Source organism: Ctenocephalides felis, unplaced genomic scaffold (genome assembly GCF_003426905.1).
Source record: "Ctenocephalides felis isolate EL2017-DRISC unplaced genomic scaffold, ASM342690v1 CF-g0.4_SCAFFOLD_01886, whole genome shotgun sequence".
Classification (NCBI taxonomy): domain Eukaryota; kingdom Metazoa; phylum Arthropoda; class Insecta; order Siphonaptera; family Pulicidae; genus Ctenocephalides; species Ctenocephalides felis.
Genome location: NW_020538040.1, coordinates 96,094,921 through 96,115,862, shown reverse-complemented (window position 1 = coordinate 96,115,862; position 20,942 = coordinate 96,094,921). Strand labels below are relative to the sequence as shown.

The following is a 20,942-nucleotide window of genomic DNA, read 5'->3' as shown; positions in this document are numbered from 1 at the left end:
TGCGGCGCACATACCCTAAAACTATTGATTTTACAGATAAAAACCTTATTGAATAAATTATAGTAAAATTTGCCTAGTTTAACTTTGTATAAAGTTATTTTCTTGTAAGATGAGTCGGAAAGGAGATAGCGTTGAAAAACTGATTTTTCACGCAATTTTTTCCAATAAATCTACTAAGGTGTCCCAGTTTGGCTGGGACAGTCCTGGCTTTTTACCTTGTATCGCGGGTTTTTCTAAAAGTAATTTTTGACTCGGATTTACATCCTTTAAAGTGCCGAACTTATGTGGCGTAATAAATTTATCATTTATAATAGTAATTGCATTGTATAGAGTTTTATACGTGCAATATTTTTTGATTTTTTAAAAATGTAATTTTACAATTAATTATTATATAGTGAATGTTATGATACAAGTGTCTGAAAATTTATTTCAATATTTAATGAAATTTTTGCTTTTTTACAGATTCTGTTATATAGTTATCTATTTTATTGATTGGTTTCATTTGGCATTTCCTTTTTTTAATTAAATTTCTACCAATCTTTGCATTTTTAATTTAATGATATATTGAAATTATTATTATATTTTAATTTAATAATGGATTTTTATTATTATGAATTAAAATATAGTATATGTTATGTACTAGGTACAATAACAACCTACAAAAACGGTGCATATTGGCTACTGTTAGCATTTTATTTTCAAATTTTGGCGCTTTATGCGGAAACACTAAATACTGTTTCACAGGTCATACTAGTGTCAAAAGTATCTACTTATAAATTATTATATTATTATATATTTTTTTTATACTTAGTAATTCAACTGGCAAACACTCGATTTTTTTAGTCAAAATGTTTAATTTATAGGTAAAAAAGTTATTCAATTGTGCTTATCAAGTATTCTGGGATATCAAATAAAATTCTTGATCATATTTACAAATAATTTGGATCTTTATTTCTGGTAGGTCTAAAATTAACATTTGATTAAATTCTGTAGCCTTTCATATACATGTTTTTTTGTTATATATATTTGTTTTATCACAAAATGAGCATGAAATGTAACTCTGTATAAATTATTTTAAATCTAAATTCATCGTTGAACGGTAAATCAAGAATTTAGTATATAATGTGATCGGGTATGTCAAGCGCCCAATATTGAATTATTTGCATGAACTCGCATATGCCTGTTTAAATTCCCTGATTGTGAGAATCTGAAAAATAAAATATCGTATGAAACTTATATATATTTTCTCAATAATAATATTATATGGACTTATTTTAAATATTTTACATCATTCCAATTTGTACCAATATGTCAACACACTTTTTGTGTGACGACTATCAGTACCAATTTCTTTAACATTTTATTAAATGTCACTATTTGTAGCCGGCTCTTGAAAGGCACGCCATAAGCGAAGATGGCAATTTTATTTTTTTTACACGTAGAATATCGCATGTCCACCGGTGGTACACAAACACAACGTACTAACATTACAGGACCGCGCGGCCACCGGTGGACAAACGATGTGTTATCTGGAATAGACTATTTTTGGTCAGAACCGTTGGTGCGGTCCCCACGAATTAAAAATTAGAATGCATATTCTGTTTATTCATTATCTAGATATTTATATTATACTAAATTTTAGTAAACAAATGAAAGTTAAACTTCATATTTAATATGAAAATTACAAATTATAATTATAGTACTGATTTTTTTAATACTCTTACTATACATATTTATTTATGTATCTGTTTTAAATATATTTGATTGATATTCTAATAATACTTTCTAGTATTTGATACACTAGAGTATAGACAAGTATTAGAAAATGAAAACTAATTGTTGAATTGAAGTTAAGAAGTTAAGTTTTGCAAATCGTCCGGTTATCGCCGGTTTTTTTTTTTTTTTTTTTTGCGGGTTGGGGGAGTACTAATTATAATCGGATTCTCCCGTATACGTAGTGTGTATATCCATAAAATATATTTTTACTAAAGTTTAGGTTCGTCCGTAGATAAGTGGCTAGAACGACTGGACCTGAATCAGGAGTGCCTAGTTCGACCTCGCTTCGAGCAGCCTGTTCAGGGGCCGTTCAAGTATTAGGTAAGCAATATAGGGGGGCGGGGGGGTTGTTGATTTGCTTATTTTGGGTTGACATGGGGGACAGGGGAGTCTGGATGATGATTACGTCATAGGTAGTATTTTTATTTTTTTACATTAATTGCAAAATATTTACGTAAGCATGGGGGTAGCGGGTAAGAGCTTTGCTTACTTTTGCTGACAAGGGGGATGGGGGGGGGATAAATAATTGTAATAATCTGTTTACGTAATACTTGAACGATCCCTCAAGAAGAAAATACGTAACTAGGTCAGTGAAAGATGGTTAGAAAATTGGTTAAATATTGAATTCAATATGATTATGTGATTATTTTTTTTAACCATTTCGGTACGGCGCCTACTGTCCACGAAACGTCGCTCACAGCCATAATTTCCACATGCCATAACTTCCACATGCAGGATTATTTTTATTATATATATATATATATATATATATATATATATATTGTTACTTATAATATATAAAAGTACTTGAGTAGAAAAAATTTTTATGAGAATACTAACGAATTATGTTTTTTTTTTTTTTGCGGGTTGGGGGAGTACTAATTATAATCGGATTCTCCCGTATACGTAGTGTGTATATCCATAAAATATATTTTTACTAAAGTTTAGGTTCGTCCGTAGATAAGTGGCTAGAACGACTGGACCTGAATCAGGAGTGCCTAGTTCGACCTCGCTTCGAGCAGCCTGTTCAGGGGCCGTTCAAGTATTAGGTAAGCAATATAGGGGGGCGGGGGGGTTGTTGATTTGCTTATTTTGGGTTGACATGGGGGACAGGGGAGTCTGGATGATGATTACGTCATAGGTAGTATTTTTATTTTTTTACATTAATTGCAAAATATTTACGTAAGCATGGGGGTAGCGGGTAAGAGCTTTGCTTACTTTTGCTGACAAGGGGGATGGGGGGGGGGATAAATAATTGTAATAATCTGTTTACGTAATACTTGAACGATCCCTCAAGAAGAAAATACGTAACTAGGTCAGTGAAAGATGGTTAGAAAATTGGTTAAATATTGAATTCAATATGATTATGTGATTATTTTTTTTAACCATTTCGGTACGGCGCCTACTGTCCACGAAACGTCGCTCACAGCCATAATTTCCACATGCCATAACTTCCACATGCAGGATTATTTTTATTATATATATATATATATATATATATATATATATATATATATATATATTGTTACTTATAATATATAAAAGTACTTGAGTAGAAAAAATTTTTATGAGAATACTAACGAATTATGTTTTTTTTTTTTTTGCGGGTTGGGGGAGTACTAATTATAATCGGATTCTCCCGTATACGTAGTGTGTATATCCATAAAATATATTTTTACTAAAGTTTAGGTTCGTCCGTAGATAAGTGGCTAGAACGACTGGACCTGAATCAGGAGTGCCTAGTTCGACCTCGCTTCGAGCAGCCTGTTCAGGGGCCGTTCAAGTATTAGGTAAGCAATATAGGGGGGCGGGGGGGTTGTTGATTTGCTTATTTTGGGTTGACATGGGGGACAGGGGAGTCTGGATGATGATTACGTCATAGGTAGTATTTTTATTTTTTTACATTAATTGCAAAATATTTACGTAAGCATGGGGGTAGCGGGTAAGAGCTTTGCTTACTTTTGCTGACAAGGGGGATGGGGGGGGGATAAATAATTGTAATAATCTGTTTACGTAATACTTGAACGATCCCTCAAGAAGAAAATACGTAACTAGGTCAGTGAAAGATGGTTAGAAAATTGGTTAAATATTGAATTCAATATGATTATGTGATTATTTTTTTTAACCATTTCGGTACGGCGCCTACTGTCCACGAAACGTCGCTCACAGCCATAATTTCCACATGCCATAACTTCCACATGCAGGATTATTTTTATTATATATATATATATATATATATATATATATATATATATATATTGTTACTTATAATATATAAAAGTACTTGAGTAGAAAAAATTTTTATGAGAATACTAACGAATTATGTAAAATACTAACCTTAGCAGACATAGTTTGCATTGGTAGGGTTTTTCACCTGAATGGATACGTAGGTGCTTTGTTAATGTAGAACTGTCTGAAAAGGCTTTCTTACAAGCACGACATCTGCAAAGAATTGATATTATATAATATATATATATATATATATATATATATTATATAATTGATATTATATAATATATATATAATCTAGTAATAAAAACATTCTACTAATCCTACTATTTGGTTTTTAATACACTCTGGTTTTAAATAGTGTCGGATTAGCGAGATTCTATTGTATATATATTTATTACTATTATAATAGTATAACAGATAATTAGCACTAGGGTAAATTTTAGTTGAATAAAGATAAACTACAGAGATCAAAAGATACAATAAGTACATTTACTTTTTACTACATATATATGGAGAACATATACATATATGGAGAAAGTATAAAATATTGAAACAATTTAAATAAGGAACGATTGATAATACTAGGGTTTGTCGATTTTTCAAAACCGATTTTCCAAAACCGATTTTGAAAACCGGTTTTTTGACGAAAATTATGAAATTCGAAAACCGGTTGTTAGTGGAAAAAAAACGGTTTTTACTGTATAAATAGAAAATGACAAATATACAAGATGGAAGCAAGCGTTTTTACACTTGGTATCATATCGGTTCGATAAAATTTGGAATCATATCAGTCTGTTATAGTTTCCTGAAAGGTTCTGTATTATCTTTTGTCTAATATTAATTTAGATTATTACATCAACGTATACATTAATTTAAATCAATGTGATTTCTTGTTGAAAGAGTGGATTGCTCTACTCAAACTTTAAAAAAAGATTTTTTAGCTCTGGAAGCCACAAATAAAAGAACAAAATTTCAGAATTATTATATCACGCTTTAAAAACGATCAAGCCTAATTTAGTTGCAAGTGAAAGAGTATTTTAGATTTCAGAAAATTTTGTGAGTAAACAAAGGACACTTCTAAATAACAAAATATTTCATTAAACCAAAAAATAATTAAATATTTAAAATTAATTAATTAAAATTTTTCGGAATCGAATAAACTCGGGATTTTTTTAAATTGTTTTTAGAACTAAAATTGACACTAACAAGTATGCATCAATATGAATGTAATTTTTTTTTATTTAATTAAAAGTTAAAAGTATTTTATTTAAAAATGTATTATTTTTATTCATTCAAATTCTTTTCTTTTCCTATCATAAAAATATTTATATTGCCATATGTGAAAATGATGCATGAATAACGAATAATCATTGTCAAAGTATTTAATCCAGATCAACTATTATTTCTTTGTTCTACTAATTAAAATTAAAATAAATTTGTTTACTATTCATAAAGTTGAACATTCAAAAACTGTTTTAAATTACAGTAAGGCCGTTAATTTTTTTGTGTTATAGAATATTCGAGCAAAAGTTGTTTTTTTATATAAAATTCGAAAACCGGTCAAAACCAATTTAATTCGAACACCGGTTTTGTGAAATGCCACTTTTTGTATAAACCCTAAATAATACTTTCTGATGATATTAATACGTCTTATTAAAATGCTATTGATTTTAGTCAAAAGTAAATATTGCACTTGTTGCTTTTGTCAATATATTTTGTTTCTAATAATGATTGAAAATATTTGTTTCGTGCGGATAAGATCTAAAAAATGCATATATATATATTTATTTATTTATTTGGATAAATATACATATATTTATTTTTTTTCAATACCTGTAAGGGCGCTCGCCCGAGTGGGTTCTCATATGCGTGGTAACGCTGGACGATTGTGAAAATCGTCGATCACAGACAGGACATCGGAACGGTTTTTGACCCGTGTGCGTTCGCACATGTGCTGTTAAATTCGCTGCTTGAGAAAATGATTTACTACATTCCGGGCACCTGTGTGAAGTAACAATATTTAGAAAGGAATAATTAAAACTTATTAACCCCTTCTCGTTCCATTTAGCTCGACGAAACTTGGGCCCAAGTGCTGTGACGAATGCGTTTGGGCCGACTATCTATTCACGAGCCTAGCTTGTCATATCCATTTTGGGCCAAAGTTTTCATCATGAGCTAGATTCGTTAAGCACGGGAAGGGGTTAACTGACAGAATATGTGGTTAACTCGCATGGAGGCACTTCTTAGGACAAGCTTATTAAGCACATATATTTAAATAGAATGATAAAAAAGCAATCAAAATATAAATTTTAAAATGAAAATTAAAAAAAAAAAACTAGTAAATGCTACGGAGGGTGACTAAACGTCTGCGCTGATGTTTTACATCGGTTATTTAATAACCGACATTAACTTCCCGTAAGTTATAGTAACCACAAAAAAATCGAAAATGAAAATTTTTACGTTTCAAAGATTTCGGAACATTTTGGCATACTTTAGAAAAATGGATGTATGTGTGTGTGGATACAAATATTTGTCGACGATTTCAGAAATACGGTTCAAGTGGTTTGAATGATTCAAAAAACATTCGATTCCTATTGATAAGGAGATGCACTGATTAGTTTTTGGTAAAGGCAGGTCCAGCCGTTTCGAAGATACGGGCAAAAAGTGCAAAAAATGGTACTTCAATTTTTGAGATAACGGAGCATTCGATTTGAATGATTCAAAAAACATTTTACTTGTATTGACGAAGTAAGAACTGGTAAAAATTTTTAGAGAGCAGGTTTAACCATTTCGGAGATCGAGTGAAAAAAGTAAAAAATATGCCATTGGTCAGTCAAAAATGATTATTAGAAATATGCCCATCAAATTATAAGATATTTTATAGAGATTTAAATAATAACTTTAAATTTTGTTTATATTTCTATGGGTTCCGTACCATTGTTTATCCGTTAGACTGCGACACGGTGCTTACGCACTTTGATATGTCATTTCTATAAAAGCTATGCAGCGCGATTGCTTTGAAAAAAAAAGTTAACAATTTTTTATAAAAAATAAAAATAAAAAAAATATCAAACTAGCTATAAGTGGAATTCTGTCTTAAGGCAATTAAGGCATCGTGCCTTAAGGCAAATTGCTGGAACTTCCCGTACCAAAAATTATTATTTTTTTAAAAGCGATTAACATTTTTGAAAAAAAAATACTTCGAAAAAATTCTCAATTGTTAAAATCTCTATAAAATATCTGATAATTTGATGTGCATATGTCTAATGATCATTTTTGACCGCCAAATGGCTTTTTGTTTTACTTTTTTCATTAGATCTCCGAAACCGCTAGACCTGCCTTCATGAAAATTTGATCAATTTTTCATCGTGTCAATGCAAGTAAAATGTTTTTCGAATTTTTAAAATCGGACGCTCCGTCAAAAACCGTGTTACCGTTTTTGGCACTTTTTGCCCCGTATCTTCGGAACGGCTAGACCTGCCTCCACCAAAAACTAATCAGCACGTCTCCATATCAGTACGAATCGAATGTTTTTTAAATTATTTAAATCGGTTGATCGGTGTTCTCGAAATCGTCGACGAAAATTTGTATCCGCACACACACACACGCACACACACATTAAGGTATGCCAAAATATTCAGAAACCTTTGAAACGTCGAGAAATGCAAAAATTTTCATTTTCGATTTTTTTGCGATTACTATAACGTACCCTACGGGAAGTTAAAAAGTCAATTAAAAAAAATCTCAAAGATCTAATTTTCTTAAAATTTTCAAAAAATATAAAGCTTTGTTAAAAATTTCAATTTACGATACTGGAAGTTCTAGCAATTTGCCTTAAGGCACTATGCCATGCACCACTAGCAATATTATTTTACCTGTATGGTCTTTCGCCAGAGTGCGTTCTGAGGTGGGTTTTAAGTGTGCTAGGGCGTGCGTACGTCTTGCCACATAGGCGACACATGTTCGGACGCATGTCTGTTATTCCGCCTCCACTATCCAGATGAAGACTGTCATCTGATAATGACTGTATGTCAGTTTTAATTTGATGGCACTAAAATCGATAAAAAGAATGCATTTTTATTATATACGACTCTGAGTCGTTAATACTAATTTCACTCACTGTACTATGTATGTTATATCCCTGCTTCTGGGCAGCGGTTGCGTTTGCCGCAGCTGCTGCTGCTGCGTAATGCCATTGTGGTGTTTGTTGACCGACCAATCGTGGTTCGACATTGTTCTGTGTATTGACTGCACTTGTTGCTCCTGGCGGCGGTCGGAAGTCTGCAGTAAATGAATATGTGGCTCCCCCATGACCATATTGCGCAGGACTAACTAGAGGCGGGTAGATTACATTCATAGAAGGCGAAGCTTGCGTTCCCCATTGCATCTGAATGAAGCGACATAAAGATTTTATTATTTTATTATTATTGATAATACTTTAAATTATATACAGTGATATCCCGACATACGAGTTGAATTAGTTTCGTAACCAGACTCGTAGATAAAATCACTCGTTTCTCAAAGCAATTTTTCTCATATAAATACCATTAATTTGTTTCCAATTTTAATACCAGCACTGTAAATTTTTTGAATATTCAAAATAAATGTACTATTTATTAATTTAATGATTGCTTTTTCCTGCCTCTTTATGATATTGCGAAAATGAGTTAGACATATTTTGTTGAACAACTCCGCTGCTATTGCAACTTTTTCGGGGTTATTTTTATCCACAATCTTAGAAAGCTGCTTATAAATTATTGTAAGGCTCTGAGCTGGAGCTATACTCTTTATCAACTCCTTCTGTATTATGCTCGTAAATCATCGACATCTTCATATTTTTTAATAAGTTTAGCTTTAATTCAAAAGACCCATTTTCTTTGGATCCACGTTTATAAAAAAAACAATATTTTGTACATATGCAAAAATTCAAAAAACGCAAAACCAACATTTATAACTGTACAATTAATACTAATAGTACTATTAATACAATGAAATTAATTGAAGTGACTAACTATAAAATAATTCACTGTTATAAATCAGCCTAAATATTTCTATGATTGGAAAATTTTTGTTTCAACAAACAATTTTTTTCATATATTCATTTTGCCATTAGCTTCTTGGTAGCTCGTATCTCAAAACACTCGTATGTCAGGTCATTCGTAAATCGGGGTACCATTGTTTTTCATAATACATTTTTATTCATTACAATTTCATAATTTTTTCTTTGTATTACATATATCTAAAACTGCTTCTAACTAATTTTAGTCGTTAAAATCGAGCCGTGACAAGCATATTCATCAATATCAGAGCAAGTTGCGCTGGTAACACACTATTTAGATAGATAGTTGTATTTGTTAGTTACAATGTATGACTTGTACCTTTTGGGTTGATGGTTCATGCGCTACTGATACTGTCTCAAAGAAGATAAAACGGTCTCAGTTTGTCCTTACCCTATATGTTATTTTTTCAGTATGTACTATATCGACAAAATGGTATTTGTAATAGGTTGCATTTTTCCTTAAAAATATGTTATAATAGTTTCTATTTAATTAAAATTCTATCTTACTGGTAAAAAACCATGTCATTTTGTCCTTACTTCCCCTACATATTAAACTCAATCACTCACTTAATCAATTCTAATAAATATTATACATATAAATGTAAGAATTCATATTAAAGTGAGAAGTTCATTATACAAACTGAAACTTTGCAAATCGAACTCTTAAAATTTCATATTTTTGGTTTACATCTGAAAACGGAATCATCGCATATAAAAAAATTCTCAATCGACAGGTAAAATAGTTTATATTATTGGGTTGTTTGGAAAGTAACTTCATTTTTTGTAGACATTGTGGCACGTAATTTTCGTGCAATAAACAAATACTTTAACAAAGTATATATTGGCAATTTTGATCGAACATCTTTTGTCATATTTCTGGTATTGCATAATTCCAAAATCATAAATTTGTATCGTTATTGGCAAAAAACTGATCAAAGTGCTTTTTGACCTCTATCTTTTACCGCCTAAAATTTTTTCAGTGACCGTAACAAATAATGGTCCGATGATAGCAGGTTTTGAGAATGTGATGAATGTGGCATTATGCCCCAATGTAAAAGCCAAAAAGCTTTTGGCGATGCACCAAACTTATGTGAGATCTTTCGTCGTCTTGATGCAGTACTACTCGTATGCTTGCTATGCTAACTTGCTTGTGGGTTAGTTCTGACCTTCTCTATTGAATTACATTATTTTGTTTATTAGCAAATTAAATAAAATTAATACATTAACCGTTATGTTATCTCGAAAAAGCTGAAAAACGAACAACACCTTTAAAATCTCACCGAACATACTGCATCATCTTTTTTTTGGCGAATTTCAGCTTTGCAATTGTTTTTATCAGGTTTTTCATTTTTGTTTTATGGGCAATTGCGTATATTGTATTCTTTACATCCAATTTGACATTCCTAGTGACAATTCGCTTCAAAACCTGAACATTTTTAGGACTTTTCAGAGGCGAATCAGAACTTTGAGAGAACCATACATTAAGCTTAGAGGAAAATCCCAGACATTTTAAGTGATCATGAACTGTTAAATTTGATAAATTTAATCTCAATGGAATCTTATGTATTGTTATTCGCTGGTTTCCATCTACTAATGTTTTTCTCGCGTCTTTATTAGCTTCAACCGTACTTCTTGGACGTGGTGTATCTTGGACATCAAAATTCCAGGAATAAAATTTAGCAAACCAGTTTTAGCACTGTTGTACTATCAATACGTCATTTTCATATACATCGATCAATTTTATTTTGACTTAAACAGTATTTTTAGTTTTTCTATAGCTAAAGAGTAATATATGTCGAAAATGCTACTTATTTCTTTCCGTATTCAAAGTGGCACCATCCAAAAACTACAGCGTGTAATTGTTTAGAATTTTTTACACACCAACCTTAAAATATAAGCTTCAAAATCCCAAATCAATTATTGGGCTTAAGTGTGATTTTAGGTTCAAATAAAATATAGTTAAATCTTAAGTAGCGAAAAAACGAAGTGACTTTCCGAACAATCTTATATTTTCTACTTCTTTCTTTAATTCTTACGTAGTCTGTAGTCTCTAAATATTCTAAATCACATCTAGATATTTGAAAATAGGATTCATTTTTACGCTTTGCGGTTCAAAATTTAGCTTTATGTACATTTTCCATCTAACCTGTGAACAAGATTGTGGTTGATTAGGTTCGTATCCGTGCATCGTCATATTCATGCTCACGTTAACACTCATGCTTGGGAAGACAGCGGCGCAATGCTGAAGCGGTGGAGGCGGCGGCTGGCAGGATGACCGGGACGCGCACGAGGTCGCATCATAACAACTATTGGCGTAACTTGCACCGCTGCCCGATCCTTGCGACATTAGCATCTGGAATGATGGCGATCACTTATCAAATACTATTAGGAAATTGATTGATGAATTATGATAACATATATGCAAAAAATAATGTCATCTACAAAGAGTTATACTTGTTTTTAATTTCCCGAACGAGAAGTTTGTTTTTATCAAAAAATCCGATTCGCTAATTTTATGTTTTCTCGACGTTTCAATCGACTCTGAATCGAATGAGACTAAATTTGGAAAAAGTATGTGTGCGTGTGTGTTAATGCGTGTGCGTGTGCGTGAGCAGATTTTTTTGCCGTAAATCGACGTTTTCTCACAAACGGCTGGACCGATTTCAAAAATTTAAAAGCCATTCGATGCATCTCGATGAGGACTAGCGTTTCTCTAGCGTTTTTTGTGCGACGATCAGCCGAGCCATTTCTTTGTAATTTGGGAAAAAGTGTAAAACTTTTCGTCTACATTGAAGTTTATACTACCGAATCGATTTTAAAAAATCATAAACTGTTCGAAAGATTTGGATTGGTTGGGACTGATACTGATTAGTTTTAGGTGAAAATTTATCCAGTTTTCTTATAATTAACTGTTGAAAAAAAAAATTAAGCCGATTTTCATGAAACTTTTTTTGGCGATATATATCATGGTCTTATAGAACTTACTAAAATATTACGGCTTTAGGACAAGTAGTTTAATTTTAAAAATTCATCAAAGTTTAAGAAAATGAGTAGTTTTTTTGACGTTTGTTAAAATTAAAATTAGACGATTTACTTGGTATAACGATAGAGTACTTGATCTTAATGAACATACTAAACCATTAAAGTTCTACGGAAACTAGTTCAATTATAGAAATTATTGATTTTTGAACATTTGCTTTTAGAAAATACTTCAAGTTAACGTGTTCGTCCGTTTTCAATTATGTGTAATAAATCCACTCGGAATACTTTTAATCACTTATAAGTTATATTATTTTTTATTGATTAAGTCGATTATTTACACATATCGTGAAGTTCATGTAACTTGCCTCAAAAATACCAATACCAACTAGTTTTTTTTATCAAGATACAACTGTAATGAAAACTGATATTATTAACTTCCCGTAGGGTAAGTTATAGAAATCGCAAAAATATATATATCTTTACGTTTCAGAGGTTTCTGAATATTTTGGCGTATCTTAGAAAAAATGGATGTTATGTGTGTGTGTGTGTGTGTGTGCGTGTGTGTATGTGTGTTCGGATACAAATTTTCGTCGACGATTTGAATAATTCAAAAAACATTTGATTCGTATTGGTAAGGAGACGTGCTGATTAGTTTTCGGCGAAGGCAGGTTTGGCCGTTCCGAAGATATGGGGCAAAAATGCCAAAAACGGTAACTCAGTTTTTAAGAGAACGGAGCGTCCGATTTAAATAATTCAAAGAACATTTTACTTATATTAACAAGATGAAAAACTAATAAAATTCTCATGAAGGCAGGTCTAGCGGTTTCGGAGATCTAGTAAAAAAAAGTAAAAAAAATGCTATCTGGCGGTCAAAAATGATCATTAGACATATGCACATCAAATTATCAGATATTTTATAGAGATTTAACAATAAGTATAAATTTTGTTTACATTCCTATGGGTTCCGTACCAATGCTTATCCGTTAGACGGCGGCGCGGCGCTTACCCGCTTCGATATGTATTTCAAAATACATTTTTCTTCAAAAAGTCTTTTTTGCAAAAAAAGTAAATTTTTGTCAAAAATTTATAGTTTCTGAAAAATCTAATTTTTCAGAGCAAAGTTTTTTCAAAAATGTTAATCTTTTTAAAAAAAAAATAGTTTTTGGTACGGGAAGTTCCAGCAATTTGCCATAAGGCACGATGCCATGCGCCCCACTAGTTTACCATTGTAATTTCAAAATTTATAAATTAAGGTTTCATTAATATTATTAAAAACATACTTGTGGATGAACTGTATAAGAAAGTGATGCTTGTGGACCAGTGCTCACGTATTGTGTTTGAGGTCCCGTAGCTCCAGGATGCGAAAGTGACGCATGCATGGAAGGTTGATGTGCGTTTCCCGTCGCCTGATAGCTTCCTTGTAAAATTGGTTCTTGCTGCGAACTATCTCCGCGTAAAACTGCATGTTTCAGTGATAATAAAACATCTGCCATATCATGACTAGGACGATCGCTTCTGTAAAACAAAGGTTCAATTTGGAAATGGACTTAGTGGTCAACTCATATCGCTCTAAAATATTAGTCATAGCAGTTAAAATGTTTATAGTATATATAGGGTAGAACGGGGTACAAAGGTCCAATTTGACTTGGAACAATTATATTGTAAAAACCATACTGATTATATCACAACAAATAAAACGTATCAAACAAACAACTATCTGACAATGCTCAGTGAATCCCCTAGCTAATTATCATTGCAAAATGTGTTTTTTTTACTTTTTTTAAAAACATTGTAACCTAGCCCTTTTTACACCACAGGCGGAGTAAAACGAGACGGCCAGGAGGCAACCAATCTCTCGTCTTATTTTTACGAAATTTTAAAGAGTTTTACGAAATAATAACTACATTATTCAAACAATGCAAAATAGAAAATTTTTATATTTATGGGTGCATTTTTACAGAGCTAACATTGTATGTAACCTTGATCTGGTATTTCGTCAGAAATATTTATCAGCAGAGTTGGAATAACTATTTATTTAAATTATTTTCTGTACAATTGCTTTTTTAAACTTATTTTACTTTTAAATAAAATTAATAGTTGTTCCAAATCTGCTAATAAATATTTCTGACAAAATACCAGATCAAGGTACTCGTATTATTTGCAGTATTATCTCATTGTCAGTAAAAAATGTACCCATAAAATATATATTTTGCATCAGTTGAATAATGTAGTTAATATTTTGTGAAATCCCTTTAAAATTATAATAAGATATTTGACTTGTTTGTCACCTGCTGTTCTAATTTACTCCGCCTATGGGGTAAAAATCACCAGATTACAAATTTTTGGAAAACAGCAAAAAAAAAACTCATTTCTATAATGATGAATTAGTTGGGAGTTTTACTGAACATAGTCAAATAATTTCTTGTTTGATATGTTTCATTTGTTGCGATATAATTGATTTGGTTTTCACAATATAATTGTTCAAAGTCAAATCGCAGTTCTTGTCTCACCCTGCTTTATATAATTTCAAAAATGTATAAATATTATATTTCATTCTAATTTTTATGAATCAAAAATCAAATCGCAGCTATTTAAAAAAATTAAGAGTAGTCTTAGTGACTAGAGTTTCTAAATAAATATTTTGCAAACTCACTTATAATTTGGCTGGCATGGAGAAAAAGGGAATAAGTTTGGCAACGGATCCATATCCAAAGATGCGAGTCCTGGTATTGAAGACATGTCGTCAGACCAATAATCTGCGCCGTCGCTGCAACTAACAAAAAACACTTTTTTATCATTTCACATAATTATTAGCTCTATCAAAATTTGCAAAATTTGTTATAATCGATACCGTCTATGAATGAAAAAGTAATAATCAGAATTAGTCTACAGTATGATAGACTATCGATTACATAATTTATAATTGCTAGTATGTTTTGTACACATCTGGATCTGCTTTATATTGGGTTGGGAAAAAGAAATCCATTATTTTTACGTGAACTTCAAGACTTTATTTAACATGTTTTGCATTGTCCGATTTAGCTCAAATATGCACCATTTTGTTCTATAATTTGTTGCCATTTTAATGATAGCTTCATTATGCCTCTCTCATGAAAGTCTTGGTCCTTATTAGCGAAAAACTCCAGCAGTTGATTTTCACACTCTTCCCTTGATGCCAATTTCTTATTACTAAAAAAGTTTTGCAATGCAAGAAAAAGATGGTAATACGATGGACTGTATGGTTATGCGAAAGCGATCGTGGTCAAAGACCAGAAACGGCCAGAATTGGCCAACAAAAGAGGTGTCGTGTTCCATCAGGACAACGCCAGGCCACACACTTCTATAGTGACTCGTCAGAAACTCCAGGAGCTTGGTTGGGAAGTTTTGATGCATCCACCATACAGTCCGGACCTCGCACCAAGCAATTACCATCTTTTTCTTGCATTGCAAAACTATTTTAATGATAAGAAATTGGCATCAAGGGAAGAGCGAAAAACTCCAATTGCTGGAGTTTTTCGCTAATAAGGACCAAGACTTTTATGAGAGAGGCATAATGAAGCTACCATTAAAATGGCAACAAATTATAGAACAAAATGGTGCATATTTGACCTAAATCGGACAATGCAAAACATGTTAAATAAAGTCTTAAAGTTCACGTAAAAATAATGGATTTCTTTTTCTCCAACCCAATAAAAATACCAAAACTCACTTGTACCAAAACCTATTTGTGATATACTCGTATATGTATATATGTGTAATTTTTAATTTTAGCAAGAATATTAAGGATTATGCACCTAACAGATTTAAAATTATATTGAATCTAACTTTTGGTCACTGTCTGATAAATTTGGTGTGGTATTTTACTATATACTTATTAAAAAATTAAATATCTGAATTTATACATTTGCGCATTTTTTAGGTTACTTTAAATGCACGACATAATTAACTTACCTGTGGAATTAGGAGTAATTAAAAAATTGTTATCATTAAGCCAAAATCAAATCTAATAATCAAATATGAAATATACTCACTTCTTTTCCAAATCGCAACCTTCATTGTAGCAGCAGCTGGAAAAATTATAAATGCCATGTAAATAATAAAAATCATAAACTAAAAATAAAAATATAAAACATTCCTCGTAAGGAATAAAACTAATAATAAGTAATGCTTTGTGTAATAAAATAGCAACTGTATATTGAAGAAATTTAATCACCGATTTTTCTCACGCTTAGCGGTACTATTATTACAACTTGCAATATGTAATTCTTAAATTACAATATGTATTCCTACATATTTTTTGTAGAAACAGATCTAGCCATGTTATTGGTGAAAAATATGCTTTTTGGAATTATGTTCACACTTCACGTCATCTATTGACCTTAACTGTCCTGAAAAAATTTAGAAAAAAAATATCTCAAGTTTTTTGGAATTTATGAGCTTCTAAGTGCAATCTAGAAATTTGGTAAAATTATGACTATTTTTTGGTTAGTGTGGTTAACTTTTATTAAGTTTGTTTATTTAAATTTTGGAAGCATTATCGTAAATAACATTTCTAGGACTACATTAAAAATAATAACTCAATTGCCTCATGTTTTCAAGAATTAAAACTTTTTGTTGAACTATGTATTTAATTTTTTTAAAATCGCTCGACTTAGAGTTGCCCCCCTTCAAAAAAAATTTACTAAACTGTGTTGGCAAGTTGCATAAAAAGTTGACGCATTTAATTAGGATTGTAAAATGGTAAAATACTTGATAAATTTATTGTTGAAAAATATTGACATGATTTCCATCATTTTACTCACAATCAGTTCAAATGTTTGTTATAATAATATTATACAAAGTCAAAGTGCGGCGAGAGTAAAACATTTTAACTACGTGAGTAAAATGCACTAACATGAACAAAATTAGTAAAAATTAACGACAATAACTAAAAATTGGCCATAATTTCATCAAAGCCTCCAGGTTGCACTTAAAAGTTCATAATTTCCAAACAATGTGAGATATTTTCTTCATTATGTCAGAACAGTTACGGTCAATACTATCACTCCGTTTCAGTTTGACGTCAAGGGCTAGGACACCCTGTATATATAATTTTTTCAGTATATAAATTTGGTATATATTTTAATAAGTTAGTTGATTCGGGTAGAAGCATCAAGTTGCAAAATTAAAAAAAAATGAATGCAAGATTCTAAGATTTACAGATAATGGTATGTACAAGAATAGAATTGTTTGGTTAACACATCAATGACCTACACTTTTACACTAATTAAAATCCAGGCAATTAATAATTCAAACATTTAAAACCATTATTGAGTTAACAAATTAAATATATAGTTAACTATGCAATGTGCATGTATGTACAGAGTTTTTTTAAAAGTAATAAAACTGAATGAATTGTGTTTATTTTATAACCAAGGCTGATTCCATCTGCTACATAATAAATATTAAATAAAATGTCTTTCATATTTATTCGAAATATTGCCCAGAAAATTTAGGTTTCTGTATATATATATATATATATATATATATATATATATACACCTAAGTCTGTTTTTACACGGTCTTTTTGTACACGGTTTTGAAATAACACGGTTTGAAAATTGAATATTTTTAATTTTTTTACACGATTTTATTCCATTTAGCACGATTTGAAATTTTATGTACTTAAATTTTTTTTGGCAAATTTAATTTTTGCGAAGTATGTTCATATCACAAAAAAGTATTTACGAAGGAAAAAAGTCTGAAACCATCGATAGTATCGATAGTTTGCGAACACTAGCTTAAAAATTTAAGTGAATTCCCCTTTAGCGCGTACAAACAATTTTTACTGGTCAAAGCAAATGTGAAAAGCACTAAGCATTATATATTTGATTTAATAAAATAAACATGAATTCTTGTTCTTAAAAATTCTTGTATTTCACTCATTTTAATAGGTTTTAGAGATTAGGAACAAATCACCCATTTTTGTATAAGATCAATGTCTTTTTTTACACGGTTTTTTTTTACACGGTTTCTTCTGGAACCAATCTCCGTGTAAAAACAGACTTAGGTGTATATATATATTAGGGTGGTCCTTAATATGGACATTTTCAAATTTCCTTGCTCCCAGGAGCTCAATTGGTTCCAAATAGATAAAAAACAATTCTCTGAAAGTTTTAGCTCTTAATATTAACGTTTAGATAGAGCGCAATTCAATCAAAGTTTTGTATGGAAATAGCATGGAAAAATTTTCAAAAATTTTAAAAATGTTTTTAGATGTAGTTTAGCGAACAAATAAATGAATAAAACTTATTCATTTGTCGCTAAGTTATACCTAAAACATTTTTTTTTAATTTTCAAAATTGTTTCCATGCTCTTTCCATACAAACTTTGATTGAATTGCGCTCTATATAAACGTTAATATTAAGAGCTAAAACTTTCAGAGAATTGTTTTTTATCAATTTGGAACCATTTGAGCCCCTGGGAGCAAGGCATATATACATATATATATATATATATATATATATATATATATATATGTATATATGTAGGATAATTGATTTCAATTTAAAACTTGAACTAATTATAAATTATAAAATTATTGAATCCATAAGTTTTAGCCTACGTCAAGATCGTAATTCAGGTGAATAAAAGTAATACACTTGCATTGATTAACACTACACTACTACACTATAATTAAATTCAGTTAAATCCACTTCAGTTTTTTACTTGGCGTTAAGCTCAAATCAATTATCGTACATATATTTATGTATGGGTATTATATGCTACGAATGGCCATTTTCTCATTCTTTAGCACGCCGAGTTTTCAACAGTCTAAGTGCAGTTATTGCTAGTTCCTATAAACATTTACATAACATTGAAATGCACATTTATAAATTAGTTAGTGAAAATAGGTCTTCTCTTGGGTGTTGTGCGGCAAATAAAAATAAATCAAATCAAATTTCAAATATATTTTTAAACTTACTTGTGCGTGTCACCACAAGCATAGTTGAAGCAGCAACTGCAACAATTATGCACTAATTACTTGACAAATAAAACAAATAATAATATAATTTAAAAAAAAAGAGTTACACAATATACAAATAATTTCAAAAATAAAAATTAAATTCAAATTAAATTATTTTGAATATAAATATAATAATTAGTAAATAGCGCTTGCTTATATTTTAATTTGCTATTCACCGAGATTTGCATAATTTTTATTAATTTATTGCAAAATGTTGCTATGTTGAGAGTTTTGATAATTTCGCACAGATTTTAGTAATTACTTTATTATATATTGCATTTTTTGTCTAAGCCATATTTTACCAAATTTTTATGTTTGAAACTCACCTTGACTAATTTGATCTTCATTTACGATTTGACATTACTTCAATACAACGTATTGATATCTCAATCATGCAAAAATTACAAATAAAAATTAACAAAAGTTGCCATAATGATTGCACTGTGTATTGTGTTTTCATATTAAATTAATTTGTGTTCAAAATGTTGAAACCAAAAATTTTAAAACTAGACTCACCTTCACATTTTTCGTTATACTATTTCTTTATAAGACAAAACGAAAACTCTATGCACTACACGTAAAATTAATTGAATAATTAAAAAGTATTTAAATTATTGAAAACCAGTCATAGTTTCATACTTCACTAATCACTATTTCATTTTTTATGTTAACGAGTTAAAACAAAAATCATAAAAGTAGCAATAATAAACACTACTAGTTCCACTATTAATTGATCCAGCTATTGGATCCGTACCATATTAATGAAATATTAATGAAATTTATGTATAAAAATGAAAATAAAAAGTACAAAATCATAAAAAATAAAAGAAACAGAATACCGTTTAAACTAACAGCATTAAATATCATTAGTTAAAGCAAATAATTTATACAACTAACGTTCTTACAATGCATCATTATCAGCGTACTATCAATTTATTAACATAGTGCAATTGCAATGTCGTATAATTTTGAAAAAAGTAAAGTAAAACAACATTTAAATCCAATGGCAAACTTGTAACACATGCAAATGTGAAATTTGATAAACGAAAAAATAACAAAGTATACAAATTCACACACGACAGAAAGATGAACGACGAGAAGCCAATTAAAATGTTTGATATTAATTTAAAGAAAACCGGTAATCGGCTTCATTTATTAATCAATTCAGAGGGATGAGGTGCTTTAGATGCAGGCACATGCAATTTAAAATAAAACATACGTAAAAGATCTAGAGATGATGTTGTCAAATACAAACTTAATTACAAATCATAAGTAATGGAGAGTGTGTAAGACATAAAAAATGAAAACAAATTAAAACAAGGCGATTGATCATACTAAAGTTGTATCACTCACCCCAACAAGTTACTATTATCAAAGCAGTAGGTGCAGTCGTCTGGCACGATGGCGTTCTCGTAGAATCCTTCTGCTGCTTCGTTGGCCTCCGGGGCGTCTGCTTCACCTTCGACGTCCGCTAAATACTGCGTCCGTTCGTACTCCGGTTCATCGCCGTACTCGTGATATTCGGCGTCCGCGCGGTTATCGCACTGATTTAAATACATTATGACGTTGTTCCAAAAAAAAAAATGATAACTCCACCCTCTTGGAATGGGACCCACTGTGGAACTAAATTGCGAGCCCTCTGCCTGCGATTCTGCGCGGTTTTGAAATCACTTATCTCTCACCTCTGAAGGAGAGACAAATGTGTCTGTTATACGTCGGAGGCTGAAGAATCTGATTGTAGAGACTGTAATTTAAATAATGTAATAATGATAAATAATCTAGAATGCTTTATTTACGATATTATTTATAAATATTTAAAGTTACTTTCCTGCGTTAGAATTATTTTTTTGTAAAGTGTTAAAAATTGTTATTATATTTTAGTGATAA

General features: G+C 30.7%; 1 protein-coding gene across 1 annotated transcript; it reads right to left on the bottom strand.

Moving 5' to 3' along the window:
- Positions 1-960: 960 nt before the first annotated feature.
- Positions 961-20,614, bottom strand: LOC113375554 (protein glass-like). Its single transcript, XM_026615487.1, has 9 exons — positions 20,409-20,614; positions 14,703-14,822; positions 13,330-13,564; positions 11,214-11,420; positions 8,129-8,395; positions 7,884-8,059; positions 5,842-6,009; positions 4,114-4,218; positions 961-1,207 (listed from the first exon to the last, which is right to left on the bottom strand). Exons 1-9 carry the CDS (start codon positions 20,612-20,614, stop codon positions 1,138-1,140), a joined length of 1,554 nt encoding a protein of 517 aa, XP_026471272.1. The 3' UTR covers positions 961-1,137.
- Between the last annotated feature and the right edge of the window lie 328 nt (positions 20,615-20,942).